General features: G+C 64.4%; 1 protein-coding gene across 1 annotated transcript in view; it reads right to left on the bottom strand.

Annotated features, from left to right (window-relative positions):
• GPSM1 (G protein signaling modulator 1) overlaps positions 1–17,306 on the bottom strand; it is a 31,370-nt gene that overhangs the window by 10,431 nt on the left and 3,633 nt on the right. The window contains exons 2-9 of the mRNA XM_023227695.2: positions 13,715–13,936; positions 12,531–12,666; positions 11,559–11,710; positions 11,066–11,189; positions 10,666–10,781; positions 9,922–10,077; positions 8,816–8,924; positions 7,644–7,767 (exon numbers count right to left, since the gene is read on the bottom strand). Coding sequence (XP_023083463.1) covers positions 7,644–7,767; positions 8,816–8,924; positions 9,922–10,077; positions 10,666–10,781; positions 11,066–11,189; positions 11,559–11,710; positions 12,531–12,666; positions 13,715–13,936 — 1,139 coding nt within the window. The remainder of the gene's footprint in view (positions 1–7,643; positions 7,768–8,815; positions 8,925–9,921; positions 10,078–10,665; positions 10,782–11,065; positions 11,190–11,558; positions 11,711–12,530; positions 12,667–13,714; positions 13,937–17,306) is intronic.

Here is a 17,306-nt window from a genome sequence, read left to right on the forward strand (position 1 = left end):
GAGACGGGGCGCACCCTGGGTGGGGCCAGGTGGGGTCTGGCTTTGGCTCCCCTGTCCTGAAAGGGCCTGGCTCTGGACAGTCCTCTCCCCCACCACGCACAGGGCCTCCCGGCATCAACTCCTGCTGCTCCTCCTGCTTGGACCCCTTTCCTGTGGCCCCTGTGGCCCTCGGCCACCTCTGTGAGGCCACCCAGTCCCCCTCCTGAGGGTGCGTCATGCTGTGCCCCAGAGGCAGGTGGGGCGGGCCTCTGGGTCCACTCCCAGCTCACTGCGGGCAGTCCGGGCCAGGGTGGGGGAGGCAAAGGCCTCAGATGAGTCCCCCAGACCAGCTCTGCCGTGGGACCTTCCCCAGGCTCCTGTCCATCCCTCCTGGCCCTGGGCTCACCCTACCAGCCGCATCTCCACCCAAGGGACCCCCATCTCCTCTAGCCGCAGTGAGGTGGTGGGGCGCAGCTGCCTGACCCAACCCTGGTCAGCTACAGACTCAGCGGAGCCACCAGTGCCTGTCCTGGGCCCCCCGGCAGCCCCACAGCCAGGCCTACCTCCAAGCCTCTGTCCTAACACGGCCCAGGCAGAGGCGGGTGTCACTCAGCCCTGAGGGGTCCGAAAGGATTTGGGAGTTTGGGAGAGTGGCCCTACCTCAGTCCAGCCGTTCCCGGAGCACTCACAGGGACCCAGGTTCAGGGCACAACAGACTTGGCAGACCAGAAATGAGGTGGCCAATGGAAAAATGGGATGGAATCCGGGATGTGGGGAACGTCCCCAACCAGGCGAGAAGCTCTGTGGGAAGGCCTGATGCTGTGGCTGAGAGCCAGGGTCTGCGGGCACTTCCCTGAGGAGGTGGCGGGATGGACAGGGGCACGGCCACTGTGGAATAGGTAGCAGAATGTTCCAGGCAGAGGGGATGACGACGGAACAAGGCTGGCACTGAGGACCCTGTCTCCGCTGTCCCAACGCCCGGCACATCTCCAGGGAGCCTCTCGCAGCTGGGAGGACCCCGGCCCTCCTCCCTGCTCACCCACAGCTCCCACCCCCCCATGCCCACCCTTACCCAGTGTTCCTGGGAACCAAGCGTCCCTCCACCCACAGACACACTGGACACGGGCTGTGCCTAGGGGCTCCAAGCACACCCGGTGTGAGTCCGAGGGCGGGGCCAGAGCCAGCCCTGGCATCAGTGGGCACTCTGAGAATCCAGTCCTGGCACCTCCAGACCAGCAGACTTGGCCCCATTACTATGCCTCGGAGCTCAGTGCCGTCCTCATCAGACTGGCCAGCAGGGATGGGCCGGGTGTCGCAGTTCCCCTCTGTGCTCATCCCCCGAGGAGCTCAGCTCCTAAAGCGAAGCTGCTTGGTGGCTGCCTGCACCAGGCAGACATGGAGGGCAGGCCCAGACATCCCCTTACCCCGTTCAGGCCCTACTGCATCAGGGGGCACAACCACCAGGGCTGGGGCACTCGTCAAAGTTAGCATGAATGGCCAGGCAGGGTGCCGGGGCCTCAGGTGCACCTGGACCCCACCGTTAGCCCTGGGTGCTGGGCCCTGCCGGGGAGTGCAACATCCACAGATGGAGAGGGCCGGCTCAGGCGGGCAGTCACTCAGTCATTTCATGCATTGGACCCCACACACAGCCCCTCCCAGCCTCACCTGCACAGCTGGGTCACTCAGCCAACATCCCCCTGAGCCCAGCCTCAGCGTGGCCCTGATTTAAATATGAGCCTGGGCCGGGCGCGGTGGCTCAAGCCTGTAATCCCAGCACTTTGGGAGGCCGAGGCGGGCGGATCACAAGGTCAGGAGATTGAGACCATCCTGGCTAACACGGTGAAACCCCGTCTCTACTAAAAAATACAAAAAACTAGCCTGGCGAGGTGGCAGGTGCCTGTAGTCCCAGCTACTCGGGAGGCTGAGGCAGGAGAATGGCATGAACCCGGGAGGCGGAGCTTGCAGTGAGCTGAGATCCGGCCACTGCACTCCAGCTTGGGCGACAGAGCGAGACTTCGTCTCAAAAAAAAAAAAAAAATATGAGCCTGGGCCCAACCACGAGGGAGGGAGGAAATGGGCCAGAGTGTCAGCGTCTCTCAGGGTCTCCCTTACAGGCCCACGCTGGGGATGAGAACAGGCCCGGGTCTTGCTGGAGGGCTGCTGTCTGAGCACTGTGCCACCGAATGAAGTCCAAGCCTCCAGCCCGCACTGGGAAAGGGGTCCTGCCCCCACTTAGTGAACGGCAGTGATGAGGATGCGCTGGGTGCTTCAGACGGCCAAGAAGGTGCCTGGCGGACAGCGAGGTGCTACCTATGGGGCACAGGGGAGCCCCTGGCCAGGCCTGGCTGCTATAGAAGCCCCTTCCTGAGCCTGTCCATGTGACCTGTTTAAACAGTGAGCATCCTAAATGCAGCTGGGGGGAAGGGGACAGGAGCAGAGGGAGCCGAGGACTTGGGGGCCCAGGCTGTCCTCCACCTCCAGCCCGCTGGCCCCAGACCAGCCCACGGCAAATGCCTAGGGCTTCATGAGAGTTGGGCAGGGACTGGGAGCTGGCTGAGTGTGGGCTGTGCGCTTCCCTGGCCTGGCCTCCAGGCTCCGAGGACACACCCTCAGATCCTGCTCTCCAGAGGCCTGAGATGGAAACGTGTGCAGCCAGAGGCACACCTGGGGCCCATCAGGGCCTGAGCAGGACGCTGGGACCCGGGGCCATCCACTGCGCCTCCCACTCCCAACACGAACGCCCCAGGCAGGGCTCCCAGCCCCGCCCTGTGGCCACAGTGGTCAGTGGGATCAGGGTTAGCTTTGGCACATTCAGGATCTGGCCAGGCACTGAAGTGGAGCCGCCCCAGCCTCGGGTGGTGCAGCCTGAATGGGACAGAACGGGGCTGGGGTCGGCGGCCTGTTCTCTGAGGGGCTGCCAGCTGCCCACCCCCACCCAGATTAGCAAGGTAGCTCTGAGGACAGCTCCTGTTCCCACGCAGTTCAGGGTCTGCTCCCCACACCATGGAAATGACAGAGAAGCACGTCTGCTGGGGCAGTCCCTTCACTTACCACACCCAGCGAGAGCCCCGCTCCATCTCCCAGTCTGCACTCCCTGAGAGCCTGGCTCTCCCTCCGCCACCCCCCGATGCCACAGGGGCCTGACTTGGTTTCCCCAACGCATCCTCCGGGTCCTGGGTCTGGCACAGCTGCTTCTGCCAGGCCTGGCCCTCCACCAGGACGCTGCATGGATGGGCCCTGGCTGCAGCAGCGGCTGAAATGCCCTTCTGAGACACAGCCTGCGTCTGGCTCCAGGGCGGGCGCCCTCATGACCAGGCACAGACGGTGGGCGGAAGACCCGCTGCGCCCAGCTCAATGCACCCTCTGTCTGCAGAGTCGGCCGAGGCGTTGAGCGTGAGTTCAGCGCCCTTGGCTGAGCTGTCCAGACAGGCCCGGCCCACTGGCTCGGCTTCCTGTCTCTCCCGCCTACCAGGGCAACGTTTGGAAACTTCTCCCAGCACCGCCCCAGGGCCACCCGACGCTGACCGTCACACTGTCGTCATCATTTCTGTCCTCACCCAGCTCCAGACAATGTGCCATGGCCGACTTAAGCCCCCCGAGCATCTCAGCACCCCCTGTGCCTCCCTGACCCCTCAGGGCAGCACCCCCTTGCCGGCTTGGCTTAGACCTCAGCAACCCCGATTTTCAGCTGCCCACTGTTCCTTTACACCCACCTCTGGTCTGAAATCCAGGTAGTCCCTGCCTCACTGCAGACCCAGAGTCCCACCCCTCCTCACCTCCCTGCAGCGGGATCACCTGCCCCTTACCTGCCTACTGCCCCAGCCTTGCCCCTAAGTCCCCTCTCCAAGAAAGGGGGTGGTAAGGGCTGGCACAGGCCTTGCCCCTCCTCTGCTGGGTCCTAAGGGCCCTGCCCCACTGGAGAGGGGGTCTCACACAAGGGGCCACAAGGCCCTCCCTTCTTCGGCCAAGGCCCTCTCCTTGTTCCATCAGCTCTAGACCATCTCCCCGCTGTCCCTCCACCCACCAGGCTGGCCCCTGCCTCAGGCCCTTTGCACAAGCTGTTCCCTCTGCCCAGACTGCTGTTCCTCCGTCTAAGCTTGCGGCTCACTTCTCTCTGACCGCCAGTCTTTGCTGGAGTGTCATCATCAAAGCCCTGACTCCCCATGGGATGGTGTTAGGAGGTCCTGAGGTTTACATGAGGTCACGAGGATGGAGACCCATAATGACGAGTGGCCTTAGAAGAAGCCACCAGTATTCTCAAAGCTCCCCCTTCTTCCTCCCTCTCTCTGCTACGTGAGGACACAGCGAGAAAGTGCCGTCTGCTGGTCAGGAAGAGGACCCTCGCCAGCACCCAAGCACACGGCACCCCAACCCTGGCCTTCTGGCCTCCAGAGCCGTGAGGAGAAAACGTCTACTGTTGCTGCCCCGGCCTGCGGTGCTTTGTAAGGGCAGTCGGAATGGACCACGACTGTCACCTCCCGAAGCTGCTGCAGCCTGCCTCCCCTGTTCCTATCCACACCTCCCCTGCTGGTCTTGTCTTTCTCCCAAAGCTCATCCCATGTGGCCCGCTCCCGGGCTGCCCTTTCTTCACCTATTGGCTGCTGGACGCGGCTTAGTGGTCTCGGTACCAGTGAAGGCCCCAGCAGTGCCTGGCACACGGCAGGGGCCTGGTGACCGAGCGGCGGGCATTTACTGTGTATCTGCTGCGTGCAGGACCCTGTGTGCCATTTCTCACACACTGTCCCCTCTGGGCCCTCTTAGGCGCACGGACGGAGGGTGCATCCTCCATTCCTGCGGCTGCCCAAGGGCCACTGGGCTGCTGGAACAGGAGGACCGTGCTGCAGTCACGCCTGCCTCGCCCACCCAGGGCCCGAACGTAACAGGTTTATGGGCTCTCAGGCTTGCTGGCCTCTCACTCCTGCCAAGCTCTGTTCCCAGCACTACCGGTGGGTCCGTTCCCCAGATGGGGACACTGAGGCACAAGTGGGTCAAGTCACAATCAGCTGGCCAGGGCTGGAGCCCATAGCCTAAACTGCAGGGGATGTCATGCCATGCACATCCCTGACCCCAAGGCCACCCGTCGGGACGTTCAGGGGACTTCTCCCAGGGAGGCTGATGGCATGCTCCCCCGGGAACTCCTGTGTACTGTGCTCACGATGCCCTGAGCAGGGCCCAGAGGGTGAAGGGCTGTGGAGCATGGTCAGCAGGGCCGAGGGCAGTTGCACACCCTGTGGGACAGGCAGGGCCATCGGGGACGGGCCAAGGACAGGGGGAGGTCCTGTAGGGCTCAGGGCTGGCTCCCTCCTCCTAACGTGCCAATTATGTTGCCCGAACCAAGAGCAGCAGCAGAAACTCCATTGTGCCTGGCACCCTTGCTGGGGTGGGGGATAGGGCAGCCCAGGAGCAAGTGTGGGAGGCCCGGGCCTGTGCCCTCTGGCCAGGGAGGCGGGGGCTGGTTGCCGTCAGGGTCTCATAGAGGCCACACACCCAGAGAAGCTGGACAAGGGCAGCAGCTGGCAGGGAGGTGCCCCCCAGACACACTTCTGGGGCTTCTCTGCTGGCTGGGGAGGGGCCGGCAGAGGGCGGTGAGATTAATACGCTGACTAAGCCGCGCCAAGGTTCTTCGCCCTCCAGCCGCATGGAATTCTCCTTGTGTTTAACTGGACACCAAACCCACCAGCCTCTGCCACGCCCACCGCCCATAGACTACGCCCACAACAGCAAGGTCACGCCCCACCACGTCCCCGCCGAACTGAAGCCCCGTCCCCAGACGACTTCCTCCTCCCCGCCCCCGCCCCGCCCACACCCCTCTGGGCAGAGCCCTCCTGTGCCCCCAGCCCCCGGCGCCCCCTCCGCACGGGCCAGGCTCTAGCATGGCTCTGCACCCCACTTCCCTCCTTCTGCTCGCAGATCCACCCCGCGTTCCGCACCTGCAGAATGGGGAGGCTGCGTGGGTCCTTCCGTGGCGCCCCAAACCCGCAGCGTCGAGTCCAGACTTCCGGCCTCAAGGCCCTGTCCCTGCCAAGCTCAGCTGAACGGGGGTCTCCCCCAGGGCCGCCCAGACTCTAGGGGTGCAGCCTGCCTCCCGCAGCGGCATCGGGGCGGCGGCCCCAGGCAGGCTGCAGGGCTGCCCTGGGCAGGGAGGCGGACCCTTCCCCAGCCCTGGGGGAGGAGGCAAAGGGCGGCTGGAAGGGGTCCCGCACTCGGGGCGGCACAGCGGAGCCAGGAAGGGACAGAAGCTGCTTTGTTCCAGCGTCCTCCCACTCCGGCCCCCCTTTTCCTTGGCTCCAAGAAAGAAAACGTTGGGAGGACCCGGAGCCGCAGCCTCCACAGAGCCTTTCCAGAGCTGTCCCCAGCCCTGCCCCTAGTTGCTGCTGGGGTCCCAGATGGTGGCAGTGCCGAGCCAGGGACAAAGGAGGGGCACTAGGGGTGCCTCAGGAGCTCTCTGCAGAGCTCCCCACTCTTAAGAAACCCAGGCCATGGGTAGATATAGGCCTGGATATCCCGGGGGGCACATTCCAGCCCATCCCCCACCCACCCACCACCATCGGTAACAGCACCTTGGTCCCACGGGCTGGCTGAGGGCCCCAGAGCCTCTGCTCCTTCCTCTGTCCTCGGCCTCTGTGGTAGCTGACATGCACCCCCAATTTCCCAGGAGAGGTCATCGTCAGAAATCCATGAGCACCATGGCACAAAAACCCAGGGGATGGCTGGGCACGGTGGCTCACGCCTATAATCCCATCACTTTGGGAGGCCGAGATGGGAGGATCGCTTGAGGCTGGGAGTTTGACACTGGCCTGGGCAGCATAGCGAGGCCCTATCTCTATAAAAACATTTAATTATTAAAAGTAAAATAAGAAAAAGAAACTCTGGCAGCCCAGCACCACATCCAAGCCTGGTATTCCCAGCCTGGTCCTCAGCAGGCCTGGGGGGCACCAGGTACGTTCTGGGAGGCAGGCATCCCTTCTCGGGGGCTGGGGCTCAACTCCTGGCAAACTCAAGACCCTCGGGGGTTGGGGACACATGGGTGGGGCAGTTGCTACCCCTAGACCTGCCCCTCACCCACTTCCAGCCACCTGAGGAAGTCAGCCCAACCTGGCACCACCCCCAGCACCTATTAGTCTATTCGCTTTGTGGGGGATGTTCTGTCCTGTGTGCAGCACTGCTGACTGGCATGGCACAACCAGCGGTACATGAATGAGGTCACCACGGTGGCCTCGCCTGGCCTTGGGCCTTGCCTGATTACCGCCCCAGGCACATGGGGCTCCCCCAGCCCAGCCCAGCCCTCTGGCTGATGCCCTCTCGCCTCCCAGCGGCCCTCTCCCACCTGGGTCTGAGGACAGAAGCCCTCCCTGCACCGAGTGCTCCAGGGGCAGGTGGGGAGTGGAGGCCCCGGAGCAGCCAGCGGGGCAGTAGGCGACCACCTCCTGTCCTTCAGCCAGCAGCCCTGCGGCGCCACCCAGGACGTGGGTGGGAGGGGCTCAGGGTGAACCTCAGGCCTGTGCTGTCCCTGAGGCCAAGAAGAACTGGCTTGCAGGGCCATTTTCTGGCGGCTGCCACCTCAGCCATGCTGGCCCGGCCTCTATTCCACCCCTCCCCAGCTCCCAATCCGGTCTGTGCCGGGGGGGAGCAAGCCCCCCCCCCACCACAACCCTGGCACTCACCCTGGGCCTCATAGCCGGCCAGGTCAGGCTTCTCTGAGGCTGCTGGGCTGGTCAGGCGGCCGAGCACCAGCTGCAGCTGCGCCACGTTCATGCGGGCCGTGAGCTCCCCATGGCGGTCCCCGATCTGCGGTGAGGGGGGTGGTGTGGGCAGTTGTGGCTGGGGGCCCTGCTGTGGGCTCCAAGGGGACCTCAATGGCCCCCAGTACACCCATCCCTGACCTTCTCAGTGACCTGAACTGGTCGCTGACCCCTGGGCCTCTGAGGGAACCAGGACTCACTGAGGACCCGGAAGTGGAGTCTGGGGCTCTGTCCCTGGGTGAGGTGGCCCTACAGGTCCTCAACAGCCCCTAATCCCACCCCAGAGATGCTCGGGCTCCCAGGCAGCCAGGCCTGTGCCCTCTGGTGCACGAGGGGCCCGGCCCCGCCCGGCTGCACCTCTCTCAGCCCTTGTGCGCCGAGGCTCTGTGGGGGACCGGCCCAGGAACATCCACATTTCTCAGGCACTGTTTGCTTAAGTCAAGCAGAAGAGAGGGTGACACGACGTGGGGGGCACTGCCACATGGAGCGCTGGAGGGCCCTGGAGGCTATAGCCTGCACTCAGAGGGACACGGGGGCTGCCTGCTGGCTGCCAGTGGAGAAGCTCTCCAGATAAGGGCTCTGCTGACCTTCCCATGCCCGCCCCTCTCCACCCTCACCTGGGCACCTGCAGGCCTCCCCACGCGGCCACCTCCCACACAGGGCTATCATGGTCGGCAGGGGCTGGCACCATCTTTAGCATGAACAGGCTCGGGGTGTGCAGAGGGAGGTGGCGTGGGAGTGGGTGATGTAAGGACAGGCCAGGAGCCGGGAGGCCCAGAGTTCATCTGTGATGTTCTGCCCTGACCACAGTAGGAAGGTGCTAATGGACAGAGCCCACAGAGACCCTGTGCAACCTCTCCAAGGAGGAGGAGACGCAGCTGCCCAGGAAAGCACCAGCTGGGGGCTGCGGGAAAAACCCCCGGGTGCGGTAGACACGTTGTCACCAGGCCTCAGAAGGACCAGGCGGCTGCAATGGCCCTGAAAGGATGAGGGGCGGCCCAGGCACGCAAACGCTTGCTCGGGACAGAGTGAACCCGGCCCATCTGGAGTGGGCTGGGCAGTGCCCGGGGCCTCTAGGGGCAGGCCTGGCTCACCTCCTGGGAAATCTGCAGGTGCTTCTTGGCGAAGGTCAGGGCCTGCGCCGGGCGCCCCATGGACACGTAGGCATTTCCCAGGCTCCAGCACGCCCGGCCCTCGCCCACTCTGCCAGAGAGGGAGACGGGATTCATACACGCCCTCTCCAGGCCTGCCCCCGCCCCAGCCCCTCCCCTGGTGGTCAGGGCCCCAGCATGACCCTGGCGTCGAGGGTCATCGGGGCCCCCAGGTCCAAGGAGCATAGACTGGAGGGCAGGATAACGCCCCCAGCCAGGACCTCCCACAAATTCTGCCACCTTCAAGGAGAAGCCCCAATCAGCTCTACCTTTTTCCTTCCCATTAAAAGGATTAGTGCATACAGCCCAAGCAACCTGGCCTGTGGCCAGCTCTGCCTTTGTGGGCAGTTTCTGGGCCCTTGGCCTCACTCGCCCCCTGGCGGCCAGCGAGCCTCCTTCCTTGCACTCCCTCCACCTTTAGAGGCACCCCCCAAGTCACTGGGTGAGGGGGTGGTTTTTATGTTGGAGGGAAATGCATCTAACAGGAATGTGATCCTTTTCACCTGGACGATTCAGTGGCATTCTGTCCATTCATGCCGTGCAACCGGCACCTCTGTCTATTCCAGAACATTCTCATCACCACCCCACAAAGGAAAACCCTGGGCCACTTTTAAGCCTCCAGGCAGGGCAGCCTTTCAGAAGACCCCTCCTCTCTGCTGCCTGTGAAAGGCCACAGGCCTGTGGCTCTGAGCCTCTTGTTCTGGCCACCACCTACCCCAGACCTGCACACAGGACAGTACTTAGGGGCCTGTGGTTTACCAGCGTGTCTCTGTCCAGAGACTGATATTTACATACATACACAGGTGGTGGGGGGCAACAGGGTGGTGAACTGAGTGATGGGAGGAGGACCCCACCCACTTGTGCCAGGGGTCAGCGGCCAGCCCTGTGTCCACACTGTCTGGCTCAGTCCCCACAGCGGTGCTGCCCGGCCCGGGTCACAGCACGGTCAGTGGCAGAGGAGGGGATGGGACCCAGGCCACCTCGCCTGGGCCGCGGTAATTCAGCCTGTGGGCCGGGCCGGGTCTGCCCACCGCATCCGCGCCACGCACCTGTCGGCCAGCTCCTGCGCAATGAGCAGGTGCCGCAGGTGGTACTCGGCCGCACGCTCGTAGTCCTGCAGCAGCGTGTACGTGTTGCCCAGGCTGTAGCAGGCCTGCGCCTCCACCGCCTGGTCCCTCAGCTGCCGAGACAGTTGCAGCGTCTTCCTGTGAAGAGTGGCAAGGTCAGCCCCCAGGAGGAGGGTTCCAGGGTGAGGGGTGGAAGGTAAGAATGGGGACGCGGTCTGCCCAGTGGTCCCCTGCCCTGGAATCCCGCTGGGGCCTCTCTGGGGTCCAGCTTCATCCCCACCCTCCCATGGCCACAGAGCCGGACTGTTGGCTCCAGGGTGACAGGCGGTCCTGGCAGGCTCTGGCAAGTCGCCTGACCACCCTGAGCCGCCACTCCTCCCGGGAGGACGTGGGACTGCTGTGCCCACTGCTCAGGCTGAGATGGGGTTAAGTTTAGGGCTGGGTACAGGACCTAGTGCTGACAGCCAGGCTCCACCTGGCAGGCACTGCTCTGGCTCAGGCCAGGAGGCAGATGGCCCAGAACTCCCATAAGCCGGCTCCCCCACCGCCTGCCTCCTCTTGAGCTTTGTCCGTCTGCCTTCCCGGTGCAGCCTAGAACCCCACCTTGACTTCTGGGGAGGTGAGGGAAGGCAGTCAGATTCCCACCTTGGGGCGGGCACCTCCTTGCTCTGGCATCCAGCTCCCCCTGGCCTGCTGTTTCCCTGGGAGATTGTGGGGACCACCTACTTGTAGTACTCAGCAGCCACGTCGAAGCGCCCCAGGAAGACGTGGGCGTTCCCCAGGTTGCTGTAGGCCCTCCTCTCGGCCGCCTTGTCTCCAAACTCCTTAGCAATGGCCAGGCGCTGCGGAGACAGACCCGAGGCCAGGCGGTCATGGAGCAGCCCTGGGGCCTGATGTGGGTGGACAGGGGCTGCCTCCCTGCCCAGGTGGCCGGCCAGAGATCTGTGTGTCTGGGGGAGCAGGTAGGAGCCGCAGGATCAAGTGCAGATGAGGCCGGGGCTCGGTGGGGTGCGCCTGCTGCCGGGCCACACCACCGCGCCCTGCTTTCAGGGACCGCCAGAGGGGTGGCTCAGCCCTGCCCCTGCCGCAACCCGACCCCTCCACCCCGTCACCCTGCCCAGCTCACCTCCTTGTGGAAGGTCGTGGCCTCTGTGAAGTTCCCCAGCAAATAGTGGGTGTTGCCCAGGTTACCGTAGGCCCTGCCCTGCGCTGCACGGTCGCCCAGCTCCTTCACCAGGGACAGGTTCCTCCTGGGGGCCGAGTGCCTCTGAGCCGTGTACCTCCCAGCCCACGTCCTCACCCACCCCAGGCTAGAAGAGCTGAGCAGTGGCCTCTATGCGGCCCTCAGGGCCACACCCTGGAAAGAGGGTGGTTAGGGGTGGGCTCTAGCATCCTCGAGCTCTGAGGTCTGGGACTTGGTCAGGTCCCCCCAGTCCCGGACAGGGGCAAGCTCAGGAGAGGGAGCTTGCAGCTGGGAAAGGGGGGCTGGGCGGACCTGCCATCACCACCCTGGGAGCTGCCGGGCGGTGTGGGCCTGGGGTTGGGGGTCTGGAAGTGTCTGTGGAGCTCAGAAATGCACAGACCAGCCCTGGTCCCTGGGCCGGCCCAGCCCCACTCACTCATAGAACTCGGAGGCCTTGCACAAGGTCTCTCGGACATCGGGCGGCAGGTGCCCGGGGTCCTGTGTGGCATTCGCGGCGTTCCAGGATAGCTGCTTGCCCTTGGCGTGGTACACGTTCCCGATGTTGTAGAGGGCCCTCGCCTCCCCGACCTGCGGGCAGCACGGAGGGTTGGGGGCGTCTCCACGGCCCCCCATGGGATGTGCAGAGCCAGTAGGCTGGTGTCCTCACTGTCCTGGCTCTCGATGCTGGGGACTTTGGGGGCTCCCACTGAGTCACAGACACTAAGGCAGGGGCGGAGGCCTGAGGATGGGACACCTGGGAAGCCAGCCTCCCTCGCCATCCCTCCCTCCTCTGCGGATTGGTGTGGCCAGGGTGCCAGGTCCTCAGCTCTGTCCTCTGCTGCCCAAGGCTGAGAGCTCCAGCTGGGACCAGACGCTGCGGCCTCAAGCCCAATCGGCCACCTCCAGCTGGCGTGATGGGGGGCAAGTCACATCCCCCCAGCCTCAGTTTTCTCGCCTCACAGGGTCACGGAGGGAGGTCAGCAAAGCCTATCTCGGATGCAGCACAAGCGGGGACGGAGCCCCTCTCCCTGCTGTCACCACCACCATCGAACTCGGCCTCCCACTGCTGCAGCCCAGAGCCACCCCCTGCCTCCCACTGGGCCCCCCAGGGAATGAGTGACTGGGGGTGTGGACAGACTCAAGGGGAGGTCACTGAGAGGGGCGGCAGAGCTGAGGGTGGAAGATGGGGGCCTGGGCTGCAGTGTCAGCATGGTCAGCACAGGCTGGGGCAGGGGGGCGCTTTGGGGGCCCACACTCTCCCGGGTCACTTGGGATCTAGGGGACCGACCTCCCTGTCATCCCTCCCATGAGGGGCTGAATGATGGCGTGTCACCCGCCCGCCCCGACCGGATCTGGACGCAGGCCGTGGCAGGGGTGGGAGGCACCTAGCCCCGGACCAAGCCCCTACCTTGTCTCCCTGCTCTTGGGCGATGCTCAGGTGCCGCTGGCAGCAGACGGCAGCCTCGTCGAAGCGCCCCAGGACCTTGAGTGTGTTCCCCAGGTTTCCGCTGGCCTTGGCCTCCCCCATGCGGTCACCGATGGTCCTAGATGGCAGGGAGCAGTGAGGGGCCAGGCTGAGGACTGGTCAGGCCCCTGGGCCAGGGGAGGCTGAGTATGGGGTGGGGTAGCTGGGCCTCAGGGACTAGTGTGGAGTGGACAGGAGCCTGCGTCCCCTGAGGCTGTGCTGGGCAAGTGAGGCCCCAGGGCAGCCCTGGGTGTGGGCTCTGCTGGGCTGGGTCTGGGGCACAGGATCCTGCCTGTCATCACACAGGCTACAGAGGTGCCAGGAGCTATACACAGGACCTCAGGCCTGGGCCTGGGGCAGGGGGCTGGGGTCTGCAGCTGTTAGGGTTCGGGGAGGATTTGAGGGGCCTGATGGTGGAGAACTAACTTCCTGGTAACTCATTCAGAGGATATTTGCTGCATGCCCACCAAACACTGGGCTGGGTGCTGAGGAGCAAGTGTGAGCTCACTGGCCAGTGTGGGAGGGTTGCTCCAAGAAGCTCTGCCCTGCTGGGAGGTCAGGGCGGCTGCAGGGCTGAGGAGGAGGGCGCTGGGCAGGGCTGAGGCAAGGGAATCGTGCTCCTGCAAAGCATGGCCTGGGGGCTGGACCTGACTGGAGACCCCAAGACCCCAAGAAGTGGCGGGCAGTGGGTTGGGGAGACTGGGGAGTGGATGACGCTGGGCAGGAAGGAGGCTGTGAGTGGGCGCTTGGGGTCCATGGGAAAGCAGGGACTGCCCCCAGGGCAGGACCACACCTCACTGAGCAGTGGCCGGGAGTGGGCCCGGGGCTTGGGGCCAGGGAAAGGGTGGCGCTCTGAGCCACACAGGATCACAGGCAGGCCACGCATAGTCTTGAGTGCTCACACACAGCACGCGGGTCACGGCCCAGGCTCTCAGCAGACACACAGACCCACTCACGCCTGTCAGCTGAAACCCAGCTCCCTGCGGGGGTCCCAGAGCCCTGGCTGCCCTCCAGGTGAGGCCTTCCCAGCTGCGTTCCCTTACACCCTGCTCGCCCTGTCCCCCTTTTCAAACTGTAACTGCTGAGGACAGGAAGTGTCCACCCGCCAGCAGGGCCGCCCCACTCACCGTGCCAGCAGGAGGTCGTGCTTGTGGTACTCCAGCGCCCGGCCGTGCTCCTTCAGGTAGAAGTAGGCGTTGCCCAGCTGGCTGTAGATGGCACTCAGTGTCTTCAAGTCCTCGGTGCCCACCTGCACGGCGGCCTCAAAAAAGGCCACGCCTGCCTTGAAGTCGCCCGCCTTGCACAGACGCTCGCCCTCCAGTGCCAGCTCCAGGCACGATGCCTCCATCCTGCGCAGAGGAGCTTGGTGTCATGGCTCACTCCTGGCAAGGTCACCCCGGTGCCCGGGCACCTCCGTGACTTCACTACAGATGACGCCCTGTGTGGGCTGGGGTCCACGCCACATCTGTGCTCACAGACCTAAGTGTCTCTTTGGGGTACAGGCCCGGAGCACGTGTGGGGCCCAAGGGTGCCCTGGCCGGCACACCTCTGCCAACACCTCCTGTCCACCCCTTATGCGGCCAACGTCAGGAATACCACGGGGGCAAAGGTGTGACTTGCCGGAGTCTGTGACTCCAGCAAGATCCTCAGGCCCAGGGGCCGGTGCTGGAGGGGGCGTGGCTCCCATACCTTGCCTTCACCCAAATCCCAGCGGTACGGGCTGCAGGGGCCAGGTACCCTTGCCATCCTCCTGAGCAACCACGGCTGCTGGGAGAGGCCCCCCCCAATTCCCACCAAGAACAACTGAGGCTCCCACACGGTAGTGGAGGCTGGTGAAGGCCACGTGGGGGTCGAGTGGGGTGGGGAGCTGATCTCAGCCCCTCCCCCACCCCCAAGCTCTCCCAGCCGGGGCCTGGGGATTCAGTCAGCCTCCAAGCCTCCAGCAGAGACCGTGCTGGGGAGGTGTGGCTGACGGTTAGCCAGTCCCAGCCCCTGTCCTCCTGGTCCCCCACCCACAGAGCTAAGCACTCGCCACTGACAGCCAGGACAGGCCTGAGAACCCACTGTTCCCACGTGCTGCCCACCACAACCAGCGCTGCTATGGGAAGATGCGGACGGCGCCCCGTCCCCGGATGAACTCCACCCTGTGAGCGGTGCCCAACCCCAAGGACCAGTCCCTCTGCTGAACACCAATGCCCTGGCTGGCCCTGGTCCCCCACCTTCGAGCAGGGACTTCAGAGAAGAAACTCTTCACCCTGGGCCCTGCACAACCCCCAAGGAGCCCGTGCGTCAGCTGCCACCCTAGCCCTGCTCACCGAGGGACCCCACCCCGGGCCTTGGGGAGCTGCCCTCGGCACTCAGCTGCCAGGGAGGAGTGTGGGGGTCACTATGGCTGCCCGGCTCCACACTTCCCTGCTGCCTGCCCTGGGGCTGGGTGTCCTCCTCCCTCCTACTCGTACAGGTCACCTGGGCCTCAGGCTGCTGCGCTGCCCTGGGTGAAGGGTTGTGGGGAGAGAGCACACCCAGCAGATGCCGTGGGGTACCCAGTGTGAGCAGGCGGGCCTCCATCTGCAGGGTGCCCCCGGGGGTCAGAGGGCGAGAACCACACAAGACTCAGCAAGGGGGCAGCCTTGGGGGGGCCCCAGGAGGTGGCAGACACAGCTGGAGCCCAGGAGGGACCTGATTTCAGAAAAGTGGGGGAAGGGCTCAGCCTCAGCTGCTTGCAGGCCAGCCCCATCACTCCTGTTTGCTTTCTGTTGCTTTTTTTCTTTTTTAAAACTTATTTTGCTATTATTAATTTTTTTTTTTTTTTTTTTTTTTTTTTTTGAGACAGAGTATTTTTTTCTTTCTCCCCCTGGGGGGCAGTGGCCCAATCTCGGCTCCCTGCAAGCTCCGCCTTCCTGGTTCCCGCCATTCTCCTGCCTCAGCCTCCTGAGTAGCTGGGTCTACAGGCAACCCGCCACCTCGCCTGGCTAATTTTTTTTTTTTGTATTTTTTAATAGAGAGGGGGTTTCACTGTATTAGCCAGGATGGTCTCGATCTCCTGACCTCGTGATCCACCCACCTTGGCCTCCCAAAGTGCAGGGATTACAGGCGTGAGCCACCACGCCCGGCCCTATTACTATTTTTATAGAGACACAGTCTTGCTCTGCTGCCCAGGCTGGAGTGCAGTGATGCGATCTTGGCTCACTGCAGCCTCCATCTCCCAGGATCAAGCCATCTTCCTGCCTCAGCCTCCCAAGCATCTGGGACTGCGGGTTTGCACCATCACGCCCAACTTCCTTTTTTTTTATTAGAGACGAGGGTCTGACTATGTTGCCCAGGCTGGTCTCAAACTCCTGAGCTCAAGCGATCCTCTCACCTCAGGGCCAGGGCCTCCCACCCACTACCTGCCGGGTGCCTCACAGCCACCTCACCCCATCCCTCTGGGAATGGCCATCCGGATGCCACGTGGGTCACAGGAGCCCCGTCGCCATGGCAACCAGTCAAGCCCCATCCTGCGGCCAGCCCCAGGCACCGGGCTTCCTAATGAAGGCTCGCTTGCCCCGCCCAGCCGCTTGTCAAGTGGTCTCACTCGGCTTCCTGCCCCCTCCTTCCAGGCAACGTTGGAGGAGAGGGGCTGCAGGCCTGAGGCCCGGGTGTCTGCGGAGCCCAGACGCTGCCGCTCCGCAGATCTGATTATGGGAGCCGCCTCCTGCCTCCCTTCTGGCCGGAGACGTGGCATTCGAGGCTCAAGGCAAAGGAGGCTTCTGGCCTGGGAAGGGCCTGGGCCTAAAGGTCGGGGAAGGGTGCACGGATGGGCCTCGGTCATTCTGCACCTCCAGTTTGGGATCCAGGCAATGCAGCCAGCCACCAGGTGGGGTGTCCCCTCCACTCATCCCAAGACAGCCTCCAACCACGCCCTGGCACCCACACCCACGTGACCACCCCACCCACTGCCCGCCGCACCTCTTCCTCTGCAGGTTTCGCATCTTCTGCACGTAGAGCCACAGCTCCAGGCCCACGGGCAGCAGCAGCGGGCGAGGGCGGGGGGCGCCATACACCACCTTGCACACGGCCTTCTCCGCCAAGCTCAGGGCCAGAGGCGGGTCCTCCACAGCGGGAGATGGCATTGCCAGGCCCCAGGCCCTCCTCCCCCAAGCCAGCCCTTGCTCCACCATGGCCACGGGTCCTGGCGGGTGAGCTGGCCTCAGGCTTCCCTGCCCTCCGACCTCCAGGATGGTGGGTTTAAAGCTCGGTGGGGGACGGCCAGCCCTCCAGCAGGTGCCCGGGGGCCTCCTCAGGCCCTGACGTGGATCAAGGGATCAAGGACAGCTCAGAGGCTGGGTCAGCCTCATCAGCAGCGGGGCGGGGAGCCCTGGGGTAATCCCGACCGGCGTGCTCCTCTGGGGACTGGGACCAGCGGCACTGCCCTCCTGCCAGTCACCCACTAACTCCCCCGCAAACATTTATCCAGTTCCCAGCGGAGGCTGCTCTGCCCCAGGACTGGGCTCACTCGGGAGCGCCAGAGTGTGAGTGCCCCCAGCCCAGCACCTCTTCCCCCATACCTGGCCCGGGCTGGGCAAAGCTGGAATTCTGGGCAGTGGCGGCCCCGGCCCCGCCCATTTCTCCAGGCCCCTCCCATTTCTCCCGGCCCCTGTGCCTCCTCCGCTCCCCCCCCGACCCCCCCCGGCCCCTCCCATTTCTCCAGGCCCCTGTGCCTCCTCTGCTCCACCCCTG

Source organism: Piliocolobus tephrosceles, chromosome 14, assembly GCF_002776525.5.
Source record: "Piliocolobus tephrosceles isolate RC106 chromosome 14, ASM277652v3, whole genome shotgun sequence".
In the NCBI taxonomy this organism is placed as follows: domain Eukaryota; kingdom Metazoa; phylum Chordata; class Mammalia; order Primates; family Cercopithecidae; genus Piliocolobus; species Piliocolobus tephrosceles.